We start from the raw sequence: 14073 nt of genomic DNA, 5'->3' as shown, positions 1-14073 counted from the left end.
CAGTGAGCAGCCACAGCCATGAATGTATGTTACTTGATTGTTGTAAGTGTTGCAAATGCTTACAGCCGAATCCTGGTTATGTTTGTATACTTTTTATTTGAAATTGTATACAGTGTAACATTCTTCTTCTTTCACTGGGTAAGTATATTCGTACTTACGCAATACTGTGCTTCGGAACTTCAGCAATTCGGCACTACTACACTTCGGAAATTCGGCATTTCAACTATTCGGACATTTGGAAGCACCCGAATGTCCGAATTACCTGAAATTCGGCCGAATTTTAATTCAGACCGAAACGAATTGCACATATCTAGTAAGCAGCACTAACAATAAATTCCCCAATTTCCCACAACGCCCACCCACCCCAGCTAGCAAAATATATAATTTTAAAATATTTACATTAACTAAATAAATTGAACCCCTGAGGGTTGTAAAAAAAAAAAAAAGTTAACCCTCGGGGGCTAAAAAGAAAAAAATCAGATCACAGTATAATATTTTGATCTGTATTTTGATCACTGTAGGCAGTGATCAACTGGCAGGGAAGGTGTCAATTTTTATAAGACTGGGTAAAGGGGGTGGGATTTTCTTTACTTTTTAAAAACGTTGTTAAAATACTTTTGAAAGCTTTTTTTTTTTTTAAACTTTTTTTTAACGTTAACCCCTAGCTAGCCTAACACCAAATTCCCCAACTCCCCACTATCTTCCACTCACCCCAGCTGGCTAAATATATACTTTTTAAATATTTAAATTAATTAATAAAATAAACTGAACCCCTGAGTGTTAAAAAAATAAAACTTAACCCTTAGGGGTTAAAAAAAAAATAAAAAAAAATCAGATGACAGTAAAATGTAATCCATGTCAATTGATCACTGTAGTCAGTGATCAATTGGCAGGGATGGGGTTATTTTTTTATTAAAGCAGAGGAAGGGGGGGGATTTAACTTTTACTAAAGGATTTAACTTTTTAAAGGATCACTATAGGGTCAGGAACACAAACATGTATTCCTGACCCTATAGTGTTAAAATCACTATCTAGCCCCCCTGAGCCCCTCATGCCTCCATAAATATAGCAAACTCTTACTGTATTCAAGCCTGAAGCTGTAGCCCTCCATGCTGTTAGACTCGGAAAAACAAGCAGTCTGCTGACATAATCAGAAGTGGTGGCCTGATCCAATCACAATGCTTCCCCATAGGATTGACTGAGACTGACAAGGAGGCAGATCAGGGGCAGAGCCAGCATGATTCAAACACAGCCCTGGCCAATCAGCATCTCCTCATAGAGATGAATGGAATCCAGGAATCTCTATGAGGAAAGTTCAGTGTCTGCATGCAGAGGGAGGAGATACTGGAGGAGGAGGAGATACTTTTAGGCAGCCATGACCCAGGAAGGATCTTTAACAGCCATCTGAGGAGTGGCCAGTGAAGTTATCACTAGGCTGTAATGTAAACACTGCATTTGCTCTGAAAAGACCGTGTTTACAGCAAAAATCCTGAAGGTAATGATTCTACTCACCAGAACAAATCCAATAAGCTGTAGTTATTCTGCTGACTATAGTGGCCCTTTATTTTTTTTTACACAGGGAGAAGATCAGCAGCACTGATCTGTCTCCCTGCACTTCACACTGACCGCGGAAGCGCAGGGAGGCGGTGTAACGAATTCATCCGCTTATGGTAATGTGTTTAATGGTAGTTACTGTCCTGATAGGAATAGTTGTGCCTATCTACCGACGTGTGCCCGGATACCTGATAAACCCAGCATGTCTAGGGACGCCGGCCACTGCGGATCTATGCCACCTGATAGCTCCATGACCGCTCATGACGTCACGTACACGCACGTTTTGGGGTCAAAGGCCAAAGGGTTACGCACGTTTTGGGGTTACGGCCAATCAGAATAACAGGAGGGTTATTTAAACTTATTTTTACATTCTCTCATTGCCCTGCTGTGGTTTCTGCCTGATGGTAATCCAAGAGTGCGTTCCTGATCTTGATATTTTGGTATTTGACTTTTGGCTTCGTTCTAACTTCCCTGATATCTGGGACTTTTGTCTTTTTCTCATCGCTGTGTCTGATTCTCTGTCCCTGAGCTCGGCAAGTAATATATGAGGTTCTAATATAATATATGAGGTTTGAAGTTGGTGTTTAGTGAGTGCGCTGTATTCTGTATGTTGTGTTAGGGTCTGAGAGTTATTGCTAATTAGTACAGTAATTCCCTGTTGGTACGGGTGAAAATCACGAACAGTAACACTAACAGCAGCGACACGCACTTTACCGGGTAACAGCGTTCCGGAAAATAACAGCCGGGGTGTAAACTAGACTTACTAACAACGGTTCAATATTACAGAAACACAATATAGAGCGATTCGCCACAAACAATCCAGAGCCATTTACGAAAACAATCATTTCAGTATAAATACTATGAACATTTCTCGTTCTCCAGGATTTACCAAGTATCAGATCTGCCTTGAGTGTCATTTTCCACCACGCAGGAAATGGCTGCGCTATTCCAGCCAATCCCAGTCTATCACCATAAGATTAAATAAATTAACGAATGTGTGTTCGTATCACAAGCTCGTAGCGTTGTTGTGGGGTCGGCTCCTGTGATTGGCTGCATTATGAGAGGCGAACGCTACAACCCATATACAGTATATTATTATTTATGGGAAAATGGAAATCTAACGACAAGGGAAATTACAAACAAATCAATTAATGGTTTATTGTTTAATAAGCAATTTTGGACCAAATATCCCAGCTGTAAAATTACCAGAAATGGGAATATTTCCAAATAATATTTGTAGCTATATTAGTCTCACATTTAGTATCCTTTCCATTTGAAATTGTATTTACAGATAACCTGCCGCTTCCATGATTGCACAACATACCTTATAGCTAAAACTTGTCTTTCCCCAATTCCCACTGATTTTTAATACAAATAAATGTTTTTTTTTTTACCAAACAGCCCAGTGTGTTGTTCCCCTGCCTGTCGCCCAGTGTAACTATACTGCCATCTAATAAATGAAGGTTATATTAATATCTAATAAATAAAGATTATATTAATAATATCTAATAAATGAAGGTTATATTAATATCTAATAAATAAAGATTATATTAATAATATCTAATAAATGAAGGTTATATTAATATCTAATAAATAAAGATTATATTAATAATATCTAATAAATGAAGGTTATATTAATATCTAATAAATGAAGGTTACATTAATATAATGAATGAAGATTACATTAATGCACAATTAATGAAGATATTAATATATAATGAATTAAGATATTAATAATATCTAATAAATGAAGGCTATATTATTTTTTAATAAATGAATGGTTATATTATTATTATATAATAGATGCCCAGGTGTTATTATTATTATTATTATTATATTCATTATTAATGAATGGTTATATTATTATTATATAATAGATGCCCAGGTGTTATTATTATTATTATTATTATATTCATTATTAATGAATGGTTATATTATTATTATATAATGGATGCCCAGGTGTTATTATTATTATTATTATTATATTCATTATTAATGAATGGTTATATTATTATTATATAATAGATGCCCAGGTGTTATTATTATTATTATATTCATTATTAATGAATGGTTATATTATTATTATATAATAGATGCCCAGGTGTTATTATTATTATTATATTCATTATTAATGAATGGTTATATTATTATTATTATATAATAGATGCCCAGGTGTTATTATTATTATTATATTCATTATTAATGAATGGTTATATTATTATTATTATATAATAGATGCCCAGGTGTTATTATTATTATATTAATTTTTAATGAATGGTTATATTATTATTATTATATAATAGATGCCCAGGTGTTGTTATTATTATTATTATATTAATTTTTAATGAATGGTTATATTATTATTATTATTATATAATAGATGCCCAGGTGTTATTATTATTATATTCATTATTAATGAATGGTTATTATTATTATATAATAGATGCCCAGGTGTTATTATTATTATTATTATATAATAGATGCCCAGGTGTTATTATTATTATATTAATTTTTAATGAATGGTTATATTATTATTATTATATAATAGATGCCCAGGTGTTGTTATTATTATTATTATATTAATTTTTAATGAATGGTTATATTATTATTATTATTATATAATAGATGCCCAGGTGTTATTATTATTATATTCATTATTAATGAATGGTTATTATTATTATTATTATATTCATTATTAATGAATGGTTATATTATTATTATTATATAATAGATGCCCAGGTGTTGTTATTATTATTATATTCATTATTAATGAATGGTTATATTATTATTATATAATAGATGCCCAGGTGTTATTATTATTATTATTATATAATAGATGCCCAGGTGTTATTATTATATTAATTAATATTTCCCTGTAATGATTGATGGGATATTAGTGTGAGGGCCAGTGAGCTCTGTGACTGGGATCCAATGATGGCTCAGGGAATCCCTGGCTGAGAGTGATGGGAGTTACAGATACCAGCCCGGGTTGGGGAGGGGATACCGCTGTAACTCGCGTTCTGGGGATTTATTATTATTATTATTATTTTTATTTTATTATTGCCATTTATATAGCGCCAACAGATTCCGTAGCGCTTTACAATATTTTGAGAGGGGGGGATGTAACAATAAATAAGACAATTACAAGAAAACTTACAGGAATAATAGGTTGAAGAGGACCCTGCTCAAATGAGCTTACAGTCTATAGGAGGTGGGGTATTAGAAACAATTTGGCGTGAAGCTGGCGGTGTGATGGCGATAATGATAGTGAATAGGTCCTGTCAGAGAGCGCAGCACCTCCCCCTCCTCACACAAGGGCAGCCGCCCACTGAGCTGCTCTCTGCGCCACCACCCTGCCTCAATCCCCCGCCGCGCTCCGATTGGTCAGAGATCACATGCAGACGGCGCGTAAGCTCCATGTGATTGGCTGCCGTCTCTCGAGCCCTCATTCCCATTGGTGCAGAGTTCCCGCCCCTTTTCGCTGTGCTCCAATCGCCGGCGAGTAAGTGACAGCGAGTGCTCTGATTGGCTGTCGGGGAACATGGCGAGGACGGCGAACGGAGGAGCCGCCACTGACACCCGGCTCTGTCCGATGGCCGAGGAGGGCGAGGCGGAGAGCGGGCACCGGGAGCGGCCCGAGCCGGCCAAGGAAGGCAGCCCGAGGTGGGGCCCTCAGCACGCGGGGGCCAGAGAGCTAGCGGAACTTTACTCACCAGGTGAGAGGGGCCCCCAGGAGCCACCAACCGCCACAGGGGCCCCCAGGAGCCACCAACCGCCACAGGGGCCCCCAGGAGCCACCAACCGCCACAGGGGCCCCCAGGAGCCACCAACCGCCACAGGGGCCCCCAGGAGCCACTAACCGCCACAGGGGTCATGGCTGGGAGCTCATTATACTGGGGGGGGCTGTCAGGGGTCATGGCTGGGGGCTCATTATACTGGGGGGGGCTGTCAGGGGTCATGGCTGTGAGCTCATTATACTGGGGGGGGCTGTCAGGGGTCATGGCTGGGGGCTCATTATACTGGGGGGGGGGCTGTCAGGGGTCATGGCTGTGAGCTCATTATACTGGGGGGGCTGTCAGGGGTCATGGCTGGGAGCTCATTATACTGGGGGGGGGCTGTCAGGGGTCATGGCTGGGGGCTCATTATACTGGGGGGGGCTGGCAGGGGTCATGGCTGGGGGCTCATTATACTGGGGGGGCTGTCAGGTGTCATGGCTGGGGGCTCATTATACTGGGGGGGGGCTGTCAGGGGTCATGGCTGGGAGCTCATTATACTGGGGGGGGCTGTCAGGGGTCATGGCTGGGGGCTCATTATACTGGGGGGGGCTGTCAGGTGTCATGGCTGGGGGCTCATTATACTGGGGGGGGGGCTGTCAGGTGTCATGGCTGGGGGCTCATTATACCGGGGGGGGGCTGTCAGGTGTCATGGCTGGGGGCTCATTATACCGGGGGGGGGCTGTCAGGTGTCATGGCTGGGGGCTCATTATACTGGGGGGGGGCTGTCAGGGGTCATGGCTGGGGGCTCATTATACTGGGGGGGGGGGCTGTCAGGGGTCATGGCTGGGAGCTCATTATACTGGGGGGGGGCTGTCAGGGGTCATGGCTGGGGGCTCATTATACTGGGGGGGGGGCTGTCAGGGGTCATGGCTGGGGGCTCATTATACTGGGGGGGGGCTGTCAGGGGTCATGGCTGGGGGCTCATTATACTGGGGGGGGGGCTGTCAGGGGTCATGGCTGGGGGCTCATTATACTGGGGGGGGCTGTCAGGGGTCATGGCTGGGGGCTCATTATACTGGGGGGGGCTGTCAGGGGTCATGGCTGGGAGCTCATACAGGGGGGGGGCTGTCAGGGGTCATGGCTGGGGGCTCATTATACTGGGGGGGGCTGTCAGGGGTCATGGCTGGGGGCTCATACTGGGGGGGGCTGTCAGGGGTCATGGCTGGGGGCTCATTATACTGGGGGGGGGCTGTCAGTGGTCATGGCTAGGGGCTCATTATACTGGGGGGGGCTGTCAGGGGTCATGGCTGGGGGCTCATTATACTGGGGGGGGCTGTCAGGGGTCATGGCTGGAAGCTCATTATACTGGGGGGGCTCTCAGGGGTCATGGCTGGGGGCTCATTATACTGGGGGGGCTGTCAGGGGTCATGGCTGGGGGCTCATTATACTGGGGGGGCTGTCAGGGGTCATGGCTGGGGGCTCATTATACTGGGGAGGCTGTCAGGGGTCATGGCTGGGAGCTCATTATACTGGGGGGGCTGTCAGGGGTCATGGCTGGGGGCTCATTATACTGGGGGGGGTCAGGGGTCATGGCTGGGGGCTCATTATACTGGGGGGGTCAGGGGTCATGGCTGGGAGCTCATTATACTGGGGGGGTGTCAGGGGTCATGGCTGGGGGCTCATTATACTGGGGGGGCTGTCAGTGGTCATGGCTGGGGGCTCATTATACTGGGGGGGCTGTCAGTGGTCATGGCTGGGTGCTCATTATACTGGGGGGGCTGGCAGGGGTCATGGCTGGGGGCTCATTATACTGGGGGGGCTGTCAGGGGTCATGGCTGGGGGCTCATTATACTGGGGGGGCTGTCAGGGGTCATGGCTGGGAGCTCATTATACTGGGGGGGCTGTCAGGGGTCATGGCTGGGAGCTCATTATACTGGGGGGGGGCTGTCAGGGGTCATGGCTGAGAGCTCATTATACTGGGGGGGGCTGTCAGGGGTCATGGCTGAGAGCTCATTATACTGGGGGGTGCTGTCAGGGGTCATGGCTGGGGGCTCATTATACTGGGGGGGCTGTCAGGGGCTGGGAGCTCATTATACTGGGGGGGGCTGTCAGGGGTCATGGCTGGGAGCTCATTATACTGGGGGGGGGCTGTCAGGGGTCATGGCTGGGAGCTCATTATACTGGGGGGCTGTCAGGGGTCATGGCTGGGAGCTCATTATACTGGGGGGGCTGTCAGGGGTCATGGCTGGGAGCTCATTATACTGGGGGGGCTGTCAGGGGTCATGGCTGGGAGCTCATTATACTGGGGGGGGGGCTGTCAGGGGTCATGGCTGGGGGCTCATTATACTGGGGGGGCTGTCAGGGGTCATGACTGGGGGCTCATTATACTGGGGGGGCTGTCAGTGGTCATGGCTGGGTGCTCATTATACTGGGGGGGGGCTGTCAGGGGTCATGGCTGGGGGCTCATTATACGGGGGGGGGGCTGTCAGGGGTCATGGCTGGATAAAACTGTCTGTTGGATACCCCAAGTGTACACTGTGCTGTGAATTGTTGGCTATATATAGGTACAGCTGAGTAACTGAGCGCTAGGTTTAGTCTTCCAAGTCCAAGTATTTTGTTTTGCTGTTCCCTTAAGTCGTTTAGTCCATCGCTGGTTCTGTAGGAGAATCTCTGAAACTCTGAATTTACTTATTGTCTATTGAAAGTTTGCTGATTTAACCTGTATACTGACAGAGACTGGAAGTTTGCCATTTTAACCTGTATACTGACAGAGACTGGAAGTTTGCCATTTTAACCTGTATACTGACAGAGACTGGAAGTTTGCCATTTTAACCTGTATACTGACAGAGACTGGAAGTTTGCCATTTTAACCTGTATACTGACAGAGACTGGAAGTTTGCCATTTTAACCTGTATACTGACAGAGACTGGAAGTTTGCCATTTTAACCTGTATACTGACAGAGACTGGAAGTTTGCCATTTTAACCTGTATACTGACAGAGACTGGAAGTTTGCCGATTTAACCTGTATACTGACAGAGACTGGAAGTTTGACGATTTAACCTGTATACTGACAGAGACTGGAAGTTTGCTGGTTCAGCTCTCACGTACTATAAGATGCCTGAGCTGCTGAAGAACCTGGTAATAACTAGATGTCAAGCTATGCTGGAAGTGAACACTGACAGCTCTGTTTGTTGGGTTTTGCTGGTTAGAGGATCCTGTATAAATACTTCTTTGCTGTGCTGTGATTACTAGCGGCAGGCTAGTAGCCATATTTAAAGTGATGTTCAATGTATAGCATTCTTTTTATCCATTGCTTGTAGCATTGTCATAGAAACGAGTTCATACTAAATTGCTAGAAATCCGCATGTTAAATGGAATCCATCTGTTTAAAGTGATGAATGAAGAACAGGTTTAGAATATGGATGTTGGCACGGTTACAGAGACAGGATTATAGGGTGAGGGCAAAATGCTGTTAGACTACGGTTATAGCAAAGCCAAAAATAAGGGACGTTGCTAACAAAAATAAAGTATGTGAAGGGAAAAGAGCTTTGTTTATTAATCACCAAATTGTAGTAAATTGAAATCAGAATTGCACAAATGGCGGATTTGGAAAAGTACTCAAAGTCCGCTCTAGTCACGGTTTGTTTAGGGGAGTTTGGGATTTGCTGTTGAAATCCTTGTAGAGTTAAAGTAAATTCTTGAACCCCTCCCCAGTGGCTGACCTCGAAGCCAAAGGTGTTCCTACAGCATATTTCCCATGATTCCTGGCCACGATTAAGGATGGCTGAGAGTCATGTGAAATATAGCTCATAAAAATGCTGTGCCAACGTTATTCATTACTGATGTAAATACACAGTTTTACATTACAATTAAAAAAATAAAATAAAAAAATAAATACCGTATATTTATTGTAATCTCTAGAAAGCAAGAACACATTGGAAAAGGACAACAGTCCAAATGGGAAGGGCTGCTTAACCCCTTAAGGACAGAGGTAATTGCCCACATTCTGAACCAAAACAGAACCTTGAATGTGAGCTCCAGGGTTTGTTCCACCAAATGTAATGGTTTCTCTTCAAGTGCCCATAAGTATTGTATATAATTTTTTTTTTTTTTTTTTTTAAAGGACAGAAAGGGCTTTCATTTAATATCCTATAAGTACATGCAAAACCCAGCACTGGTCCCAATCTGCACTCTAGAAAAATTGCGGCTGAGTGGGATTGCTCATTTGTTTTCTCAATGGAGTTAGATTAGTAGTCAGGGCTGCACAGACCTCATCGGACAGTCTGGGGCCACAAAAATGACCCCAGCTGACTAACAGAAGCCCCAGGTATCCATTGATACCTGGGGATAGTGGTGTGAGCAAGGATTTAACCCTGCGCACGCTGCAATCGCTACACAGGCATTTAAATTCCTGCAAGCAGTTCACTAAAAAGTCTGGGGACACTAAAATTGGCCCTGACACATTAAGGGGACCACTAGGTATCGATGTAGGTTTTGATACCTAGGGTTAGTGGTGTGAGCAGTGATTTAACCTTGCTCAAATCTCGATATTTTAATAAGCATTTAAGTGTGAGACAGAGGAGAACCCCAGGTAACTATTGTGAGCAGTGATTTTACCCTGCATACACTAAATAGTAGAAAGCCCTAACATCGTCAAGGGATTAAAAGGGCACTCCACTGCCCAAATGCAAAAATAAGTTAATAATACAAATCACTGTGTAGTCATTAATATCTTAAACTGTTTGTAAAAGCTGCAAATCTCTTGTCTGCAGTTTGTGAAAGCCATCCCATTCTAACCCAGATTGTAGCGGTCAGACTTTCCAATGCAACACTATGAGAAGTGTAAACTTGGGTAGATTAGGCGCTCGCTATATAGTTTATAGTGGTTAGGCAGCAGTAACCAGTACAAGGAACCCCAACCTTGTAGCAGAATAGTGTGAACAAAAAAGAAGGAAGGAAACCGCGCCCTAGATATGAGAAGATATATAAATTTGAATATATACGTACACAGAAGTAGTAGTGGTGGTCTCTATACAATTGACCATTGTACTATGAGAAGTCTTGTCTGAGCAATTTCTGCCTCCTGAGTTCAGTTACACTGAGCTAAACAACCAGGAAGTAACAGGACAGGCAGTCTGATTGGCAGCCAGGGGGGTGTAACAATGCTGATTTATAAAGGTGCTAATTTCAAGTTTGCACTTTAAGTAAAATGGGGGGGGGAGGAGGGGGACACTCCACTGCTTTAGAGGTCCGGAGTGTCCCTTTTAAAACCTTGATCGTTTCTTGCGGAGTTTCCTCCTTTCTGGGTTTAGGCAGTTTATGGAGAGGACTGTATATACCCAATAGCCCCCGCAGTGTTTGCTACATTATAATACACAATATGCGTGTGATTATTTATACTGATTATTTTCCCTTCATTGGCATTTTATAAATCCCAACATACTATGTAGTAGACATGCAATTTGTTTCGTTCCGAATGTAAATTCTGTCGAATTCCGTAAATTCAGATGCTTCTGAATGTCGGAAGTGCCGAATTGCTTCGGATATCGGAAAAGTGGCAATACAAGAGAGGGAAGAAAAATTACAGGAATCTAACCCTACCCCAAGATATGTACGTGGTTAGGGAAGTCCACATTTTTTGCCCATGCACATTCCTACTATGTAGTGCAGTACAATGGGAATAAAAAAAAAAACAATAAGTGTGACCCAGTTCAGGTGCGATGGGCCCTCCTCAATAATGAGCTGACAAATCCACAGTTTAATTCTGCCTGGACGTTATGGATGTATCTGGTTAGTGTGAGTGGACATTGTGGGTTGTTATCTCTGATCTGAGTCAATGAATGTATCCATGTGATGGCGCTCAGACATTAATTATCTAAGTTGGTATTTGAGCTATAAAGGGCCTGGATTTTTAAGATAATGTTTATATATCCCTATATTTAATTATTTAATAATACTCTGTTTACCTCTATCCTGGAGCAGAGAGCCTCCATCTTGGTTTGCTGTCACTCATTGTTATAGGTTAGTAATGCAGTATTGATCTGCTACTGCTTGTATTAAGAATTTATACTGCAATTCCATTCACCTGTTGTATTCGCTGTTTAACATTGGAATGTTTGATTGAGACCCACGCTTGACACAGAACTAAAATGGTTGCAACTGTTGCCGGGTTATCGTTTGGTGCCACAAATCCATTGAGAAATCAGGTTTATCATGTGTTTCACTCATTGTTAGAAGCCCTGCTGTGTTCTGTCTGTGAGGGTGGTTTTCAAAATCTTGAGAAGTTCAAGTTTGGGGGGGTTTCAGAGTCTCCCTAAGAATGCTGTGTGGGTATTGTGTGTACCCTGCCTCGCATGTAAGGGGACATTATATAGAACAGAATACTTTTCTGGTTAAACAAAACGTAACTATAAATGGAGCGTGCAACACAGAAAGTAATAAATAGCAGTGAAAATGATCAGAATTTATCAATTTCGAGGGGGAAAAAAGATCCCCCAAAAGACTTAGATTATCCAGCAACACATTGATAAATCTCCCTGTTACTTTTATTCATTCACTTCCTGGCAGTGCTGGATTGTGATGTCAATTGCTAAATCTTTAATTTAATCTATTTAAAAGAAAATCGAGAATCTCATGAAAAATGATCTCCATATGTTATAGGTGATTTCCAATGTTTTAATGAATAATGTTATGTCTACAGAAGTGACCGTTCCCCTGGTATTCACGGCTCTATTTTGCAGACACCCCACTAAGCACACTCGGTGAATGAGCTGAAAGACAAGCTGCGTGGTAGGCGGCATTGTTACTCAATGAATAGCGTGCTTGTAAATGAATGGGTTCTACGATCTACAGGAACTAGATGGGGTGTGGGGGGACGTGTTTAGTCACTGCAGGAAGTTGCTCTCAGATTGGATGCAGGAGGGAGACGTGTGTCCCAGCACAAGGAGAAAATGAGTCAATCTGCTCTAAAAACAGGATTATTGCTCTGTGTAGGAATGATTTTTATAGTTCACACTCATCATGCTGTATATTTACTTCTACTCACACCTCGCTATACACTGTGTACACTTAACCTGCCATTGGCATTTCTGTTGCAGATCAGGTTAATTGGTTTTATAAATCATCATGTCGGAGCGCCTGGGTGGAGGTACAGCCATAGCTTTCTTTTTATAGCTCCGGTACCAGCGATTACTTGCTTGCTCTCATTGTTTCTCATTTCTCATTTGTATATGAATGAAGATGATGGGGCATGTTTCAATATAAAATACATTGAAATAATTAAAATAAGCTGATTTAGATTTTTGTAAATTAAGACTTTCATTAACACCACTTTGATTGAGAGAGAGGGGAAGAGGGAGCTGTCTTGTTTTCATGTTGGATGGCAATGGTTCGGCCCTGTGTATATAGCATTCATAGTCTCCAAGCAGGAAGCGAATTCATGAATTGGGTATCCATGAGAAACTATCTTGAAGTGTTTGAAGTGTGTACCTGATATCATCTGTAATATGAATGTTTAATGTATTGACAAAAGGTTGATCCAATCTGTAGTGTCCCCTAATTCAGGAATGCCACAACTAGTTACAGTAAACTATTGTCCGTTGTTTTATGACATTTAAAGGGACACTCCAGATTTAGCTTGCTGAAGAGTCATACGCTGTGTAGCAGGCGGGTATAAGAATAAGGCGGTTGAATGACTGATTGTATAAGTGTTGGTAACTAAAGATATTGTACCCAGAGAAACAAACAAATCAATTTTACGAGAGAAACCAGGCAGACCGGTCAGGTCACATTCTGTTCTTTTATTATATTTAACATCGAATGATTTCTCTCTATGTATTGTAACCCATTAAGGACTAGGCACATCAGACACATCATGATCTAATTGCCTTTTTTTCAGGGTGTGGAATTTCCTTCTATAAATAGATCCCGTTAGGGTGTGCCATGAAAGCTTAAAGTGAACCGGGTATGAAAAAACAACAGGTCTGAAATGGCTCCCATATACTGAATACGCGGCATATCGTAGAGATAAATTCAGTGTAAAATGTAAAGATATACTCGCTTTTACTGCATTTCTGCCTCTTTGTGGCCGTCCTCCACTTCGCCTCTGCTTCGCCCCCGAAGTCGTCTTCGATTTGCCCAGCTTGGAACGCAAGGAATTCCTGATTAGAAAAATCTTGTTTTATGAAAGGGGAGGAAAAACTGCCGAAAGGATTTCCATATATTATGTATTTTTCTCATCTATTGCAAGTGACAATCTAGGTGGAGTGATATTTAGATGAATGTATATTTAAATGTGTACTTTTCTGACCATGTAATAAATAAACTTTATTTAGCACAAAGTTATTTTGTTGCTGAATATTGGATCGATATTATTGTTTTTATTCTGAGCCCCCTATTTTAATTAAATTAAATATAGCCAGACACTTTGCTGCCCTGCCTCCTCTGAGATTGTTTTGGTACCGTCCCCGGCCTCCCATAGAGCTGCATTGGGGACCTACAGCATGTATCGGCCAGTCTGATGCGTCTCATAGTAAAATGAAGTGGTTTTGGTGCTCAGTATTTACATTTTAAGAGCTAGGAACTCATTTAGGTTTGGTGATGTAACTAGAATCTCTGGGTATTTACTGCGCCCATTAAATAAAGAAGAAATTCATTTCAGGGTGGTGCTTAAAGGAACACCGCGCAATGTCTGGAGTCTGCCATATTTGTGCCAGTTTTATAAAATTGCCAATTTCTATAGAAATCTAAACTTTAATAGTTGGGGGAAGCAACACGTCTTTTGTGCAGCGAGTGTCTGTGTAG

The 14073-nt window shown here is 42.5% G+C and overlaps 1 protein-coding gene across 1 annotated transcript in view; it reads left to right on the top strand.

Annotated features, from left to right (window-relative positions):
- The first annotated feature begins 5073 nt into the window (after positions 1–5073).
- The window catches only part of PEDS1 (plasmanylethanolamine desaturase 1), a 29312-nt gene continuing 20312 nt past the window's right edge, over positions 5074–14073 (top strand). The window contains exon 1 of the mRNA XM_063459675.1: positions 5074–5270. Within this exon, the coding sequence (XP_063315745.1) occupies positions 5096–5270 (175 nt within the window). The 5' untranslated portion in view covers positions 5074–5095. The remainder of the gene's footprint in view (positions 5271–14073) is intronic.

This window comes from Pelobates fuscus, chromosome 6, assembly GCF_036172605.1.
Source record: "Pelobates fuscus isolate aPelFus1 chromosome 6, aPelFus1.pri, whole genome shotgun sequence".
NCBI lineage: Eukaryota > Metazoa > Chordata > Amphibia > Anura > Pelobatidae > Pelobates > Pelobates fuscus.
The sequence above is the reverse complement of the archived record's forward strand: the minus strand, read 5'-3'. Positions and strand labels throughout refer to the sequence as shown.